General features: G+C 36.0%; 1 protein-coding gene across 1 annotated transcript; it reads left to right on the forward strand.

Moving 5' to 3' along the window:
- Positions 1 to 783: 783 nt before the first annotated feature.
- LOC137394761 (interferon-induced transmembrane protein 1-like) lies at positions 784 to 6,065 on the forward strand. The gene is made up of 3 exons (XM_068081521.1): positions 784 to 895; positions 2,199 to 2,561; positions 5,600 to 6,065. Exons 1-3 carry the CDS (start codon positions 883 to 885, stop codon positions 5,719 to 5,721), a joined length of 498 nt encoding a protein of 165 aa, XP_067937622.1. The 5' UTR covers positions 784 to 882; the 3' UTR covers positions 5,722 to 6,065.
- Positions 6,066 to 6,811: the final 746 nt, after the last annotated feature.

Genomic DNA, 6,811 nt, shown 5'->3' on the forward strand with positions numbered 1-6,811 from the left:
TAATTCACCGCGCACTATCAAGAAAGTCACAGTCAAGCTTTATTCACGCCGCGGCGATTTTTGGTCAGTCCATGTAAAAGTTGCTCTATTCCAATTCATGCAAAACATCTACCTCCATTCTACAACTTAATTTTATAAGATTAGTCGAGAAAAACAAAGCAATCCGCTACGTCAACGAGTACTCGCTAACAATGTCCCTAACTTGAAGCCCGAAGAGACATCTATGTGACCTTATTAGGGCTGCTTATGACTCAGGCAGCACAATTTCTAACATTCTTTCAGTGGTCAAAGAGCCTGCTAACTGCTGTTGCTTCCTGCGTAACAACATTGTGTAACACCCAAAAAACCAGCCAGGAAAATTTGGCGATAAAATTTTAGGATATTGTGAAACAATCCCTACGGCAACACATGAAACAGTGACCGATTCTGATAGTGACAGTAATATCACTGATCAACAATCATGTCACAATAGTTATGTTTGTTAACTAGTGAAAGAAAAATAGCAGCAGTTGTTGGCACTGTCATGGTGGTCGCTTGTGTATTCGCAATAGAAGTCTAGCTTTCTACATATAAATTAGCTTCATTAAAAGGAACTCATCAACATTTTGAATATGAGCGCTAACACTTCAGAGGGCTCCCTCCAAATGTGATTAAGTGTGGATGGTGGGCGAGATATAGAGGTATTACAGTAACGGCTGTTGACCAGCTTCCTGGTCATCGATAAGCTTCAAGGATGTGAATGCGGTTCCAAGGAAACAAAGGAGCTGTTTGTCTTAAAATCAACTGCTTATAAGGGTGTGAGTATAGTTGGCTAACTCAAATCAGGCAGAAAGACTCACAGATCAGCACCTCATCCTTTCAATATTTTTCTCAACACTAAATATGGTTGAGCCAAGTAAGTACATTTAGCTGACACAATCTGCTTAGTGAACCGACATACGAAGAGGGTCAGCAGTTATATTCTGTAGCTGATAAGTAGGACAGCGCCTCTAACTACCAATAGCAGAAAGAGAGATTTAGTTTTAGTAAAACTGAACTGATTTAAAAAAATAATATAAAGTTTTAATTACGTTTAAAAAGTGACTAGAGGGGTTTATATTGTAACTAGAACAGGAACTAATATCATGACACCAGTGAGACATCATATGTGACATCTCTGATAGGTCTGAGTAGTCAAACAGGCCTAAGGGAGCAGCAGTTTTAAACTATAAATGTTGGTTAGCTAAGGTGGCAAGTTTAGCCTTCAAGTAAACACAGTGAGTATACACCCAATTAAAATACAAGGTTACTAAGACAGTCTTCAACTATTGTCAATAAAAAATGATATGTTTGCTGAATAGAAAGCAGGTGGTCTTAGAAGGTCTATGGTACGCAATGCTATCAACGCTTGTTGACTTCACAGAATAACCTGTAGGCTTGGAATAGCCTAAAAAATTAAAGTAATATAGTATAACAAGATGAAGCTTAATATAATACAATTTAATATTATATGCTCTATATACGCTCTATATACGCTCTATTATACGCTCTACATGTATATAAATCTCAGTTTGTGTGTGTGTCAATCAAACTTGGTGAGGTTTGGGTTTGGGGTTTGGGCTTTTCCTCCAAAACGTGTATAGTTCGGTTTGACCAGCTTCAGCTATTAAACTATTGGGATGAAGAATCCGTATTGCAGAAGATTTGTTCTCGGAACCTCCCGTTCTCCAGGCAAATCCTTTAACGATTAAGCTAAACAAGATTGACTGATTCATGATTCATGTATGTCGCTATGTGGGTAAGAATATGCTACTGGTCTACATTACGGCGCAACATAATTTTATGCTTGCTCTCATGATTCTTATTAGTAAGCTTACTCAAATTAGGCATTGGCAATGTACCAGGCTAATGGCAAGCGGCAGACAACTCTCATTACCTCTCATTGCTTATAAGCTGATTTTTAATACCCGTACTAGCACTTCGCTAATACTATTATATACTATTATTATTGTTATTATTATTATATACTATTGCCTAATATAATACCGTGTTTAGATCTCCAACTCCTAATCGGATATACTGCTAGAAAACTTTCCAACACTGAAAATACTGTAAATAATGGCTAATTATTGGTGAAGAAGACTCCAACTTGCCTATAAAGGTATAAATGTCTAAAATTGAACAACTATTGCTCAACCTGGGTTTTTGTTATATTTTAGACCCCTGCACCGACCAAGCTACCAAACCTAGTTTACCAGACTACCCACAAACGATGCCAGAATACACAAAGCAATCGACACCACCAGTATGCTCACAGGAGCCAGCAGAAACCAGCAGCAACCAGCAACTACCAGCACCGGTGTATTCACTGCAGCCTACAGCCTCAGGGTTTCAACAGCAAACAGTAGCACCAGTGTATCTTGTCAGTGACGCCCCTTACACAGCACCTGTGCAAATACCACCTACAAGCCCTCCTAATGATTATCTGGCTTTTTCCATCTTTACAACAATCTTCTGCTGCGTTTGGATTGGCATCGCAGCAATATACAAGTCAGTCAAAGTGAAAGAGGCAATTAGAGCAGGTATGACTTACCGTATGTCATTTGCTTCAAATGCAAATCAATTACATGAAAGTTGCTTTTGTTATGTGTTGGCCCTTCTAAAGGCCTCCTATCCAATGAACTGGCTACAGAAGCTCTTTATGTGCTTTGAATGTCTCTGTCCTGTTACAAGCCAGTTATGAACTTTTACAATCACTTGATTGGATAGGTTTTTAGAAGGACTGACAGCGGTTGTGTAGCGTAACCAGTAAAGTAATTTATTCACTAATCTATATAAATCTCTAAAATATTTGAAAAAATATTACGAAGAAAGTAAACTTTTAGAAGTTGCGCTACAAATTTGTTTCGTGCGATGCACTCATCAGACGCGGTTGTATTTATGTATATACATATATATATATATATATATATATATATATATATATATATATATATATATATATATATAAAATATTTATAAGTGGAACTTCACTCTATAAGTTAAACATTTTATTACTAATAGTTTCATGTGGTACACTCAGTATCACACTCTTCAGATAAAATGTCTAAAATGAATTTCATACTCCAGTATTAAATACGCTGTTATGCAGAGTTAGATAAGCTGATAATTGGATGAGTGTACAGAAGCCAAAAGCCAAATAGTTAAGTGATACAATTACGTAGCAAGAACTTAGATGAATGTCTGCATGATGATAATAGCTCGTTACGTTTATTGAGAGTGCCTAATGATGGTCTGTAAATAATAAAGAATTTCTCCCATAGGCATAAGTTACACTTGTTTGAGATAGTGTTGTATGCTTTAGCATACCGTAGGGTCTTCCATGATATTGCGTAGTTGGTATTATTGTCCTTTAGTGACCATATATATTTACTTAATTCAGTAGAGTTTCTCTTAGATGGGTGGTTGAAAGAAGCTTTATGGTTAGTGAATCGCGTCTTGAAAGTGTTCTCTGTTAGTCCAATGTATGTCTGGTCTGGTGAATCGGTGTTGGTTTTTACAGTAGCCTGGTAAATTAATGATGTTTTCAGGCATTCTCCATTCATCGGGCACTCTTCTCTTTTTCTGCAGTTGCATGTTCGGTCTTCATTTGCGGTGTTGGCAGTCAGTATAATTTTGTTGTGAGCATTGATAGACTCTCTTACATTGCTCATACAACTGTAGCTAATTTTGATATTGTTGCTGTTAAATATTTTATGCAGTGGGTGCCTTGTCGTAAATTCCTTCTTGACTAGTTGGATGAAGAGTTTGCCGATGTTAGTATGGACATTACTGCTGTAAGGTGGGTTGTACCATGTAATCGTCCTGCTCCGTTTGCATTGTCTGTTTTCAGATGTTGGTAGATGTTCTTGGTATGTTAGTTGGTGGCTATATCCGCTCTTGGTTAGTGCTTCTTGGTAGATATTTGCTGTTTTATTGAAGCATTCAGCATCAGACGAAATTGTAGAGAGCCTCTTATTTATACTTGCTGGAATGTTTCTGATTATGCCAGGTGGGTGGTTGGACTCTTTGTTGACATACACTGGTCTCTCATTGGGTTTGACGTATGGCATGTGTTTACCATTGTCTAAGTTGAGGGTAACATCAAGGAAGTTTACAACTCTTTTATTAACATTGATGGTAATCTTTAGTCCATACGAGCTGAATATAGCACAGAGATCTTTTTTCATAGATTCTGCATTACGTGCTGAACCTTCTACTATGCCTAGCCCATCATCTCTGTACAATCCAAAGTGGTTACCATATTTTGTTGTGATCTGATGGAGTAGAAACGTACCGACCAGCTCACAGGTTTCGGCACCGTCGAAACTTCCCATTGTTACATCAAATAGTTCATCAGCGGATGTTTTTCCCCAGTATTCTCCTTCACTACATAGAATTGATCTTTTGGAGTGTGTGATGATGTTTCTCTCTTCCTTGGTGATGTTTGTAAATTTGGTGGCAAACTCTAGTGCGGCTTCTAGTAATTTCATATTTATTGATGGATAAAACTCAACCACGTCGAACTCAATGAATGAGCATTGTGGTTTGTGCTTGATGTTGTTGAACCATCTTAGGACTGCTGTTGTGTTCTTCCATTGGTTGAGTGGGGTAGCGCTGAGTATCTTTGTGTTGATGCAATCTAATAGCTGTTTACTTATCTTGCCAATTTCAGGTTTAGTAGGGTTTATTAATCTGCATAAAGGGTTATTCGCAAAGTTTGGCTTGTGGTCTTTCAGTGTTATATATGCCTGTCGTTCAGCAGTGGTGTTAATTCTATCATCCAATTCCAATCTTTCTGCAATATCACGAGCTTCAGTGTTTAGTTGTTTACACGTATCATGTGGGATCTTCTTATAACTTTTGGTGATGTTGTTGTGTAGTATCGTTGTGTAATTGTCCTTACTCAGTTGGTAGAAGTTGGAGGTTTTGTCGGCACGTACAAGTAGGTTTTGTGAGCTTTTAACTTTGTTGTTCACATCTGCTGATAGCTCTTTTTGGAACCTTGAGGTCGTTGTTCTAAATTTGATGTTTCTAATTATATGTATGAGCTCTTTCTCAAAGTTTGCTAGTTGAGGTATCGGTGGCGGTGCTTTCTTAGTGTTAAATCCATAAGTCTTTTTGGTGTTATAAGTTTTCTGTGGATGTAGGAAGTGAAAGGCTTTCCACCTCATGCGTCTGCATTATAAATATTTTATAATTTAGCTCTGATTTATCATTGAGCACTCTGTAACGAACTGTGCAGCGTCCACTTTGTCTATATATATATATATATATATATATATACATATATATATATATATTTATATATATATATATCTAAAATCAGTAAAACAGACTATAACTTTAGATAGAACACTTCATTACCAATAGTTTCACGCATGTATATATCATATATATATCATATGTAATATATATATATGTAATATATATAACAGGTGTGACACCATAAATGTAATATATATTACATAATTATATATACATGATTATATATATACTCAGACCAATGAATTTGAATGAAGGTTTAAAAATCTTTAGTCAACTCTCATAAGACTATAATAAGTCTGAACTCTATTTTTAGGAAATGAGCAAGCTGCGGCCGACGCTTCAAAGACTGCAATGACTTTGAATATAGTAGGAGTTATTTTGGGTATTATTGTTCTGGTTGTAGTAGTATTATTGAATTTCTTTGTGTATTATTGAATATTTCCGATGTAATAATTTCCTATAACTGAGTCAACTAAACAACTTGTGCAGACCTTCTGGTCTTTTTGGATGCACATTACATGTCTATTATCAATTTTCAATTTTGCTATTTCATATAGCATATAATATTTTCATAGTATAATTTTAACCTTTTTGCAATAAGTTGTATGTTTTAAACATATCTACGCTTAATTGGAAAGGTAGACATTACTATTAGATTGATTTTATCATAATTGTCACAATGTATTATCTTGTTGTTGTTATTGTCTGCGCTCAGTTATTTTATATTCTTGTGAGGTTCGCTTCCTTCTTCACTCATGTTGAAAAAAAGATCAATTGCATTAATCATCAAAAGTTTTTTTTTTAATATATTTTGTATAACATCAAACACTGGCATTGACTCACTATAATCATTCTCACTGTACCCTTAAGGTATAAACACACTAGGCGATTTTATCGCGAGCGTCATGAGGAAGGCGGAGATATCGCTGGCGTGTGCATAAACACACTTGAGCGATTCACTAGCAAGCGATATAATTGGCACGCCCACAAACTGCCAATAAAATTTCGTATCATTAGTTTCTTCGGAGTTATTAATAAATCTAGGTTAGTCAATTTGGCGCCGTCTAGGCGACAACGTAAACAACTTACGCATTTGTTGTTAAACCTATCTCACTTTCACGGATTGTACACTGCCTACACTACAAGAAGACATAAGAAAAACGATTATGGTATTTCTAACTGTAATATTTTTTACTATTTTTATACATATTTTATTTTGTAGTGATTCTTTAAAATATTTACCGTTCTCAAGATGGTCAACCTGCGCAACGATTGACTCTAAATGTTGGTTTTCAAATCGGATTTTGGTAATTTTTTGTTATGGTGTACAGGACTGGGAGTGCTATTATTAAATTTATGAACAATCCAGTGTTTGTTCTGAAGATGTTTTAATTGTAACAAAATAGCAAATTGTCGCTACTGTGCGTTGGTGAACAGCGATAAGAAATAATTACCCGCCATAAAATTGCATTCTGGTAAAAGCCAACCAATCGAAATGCATCTCGCTAGCGATAAAGTTGTGTAG

The sequence above is a fragment of the Watersipora subatra genome, chromosome 4, assembly GCF_963576615.1.
Source record: "Watersipora subatra chromosome 4, tzWatSuba1.1, whole genome shotgun sequence".
Lineage (NCBI taxonomy): Eukaryota > Metazoa > Bryozoa > Gymnolaemata > Cheilostomatida > Watersiporidae > Watersipora > Watersipora subatra.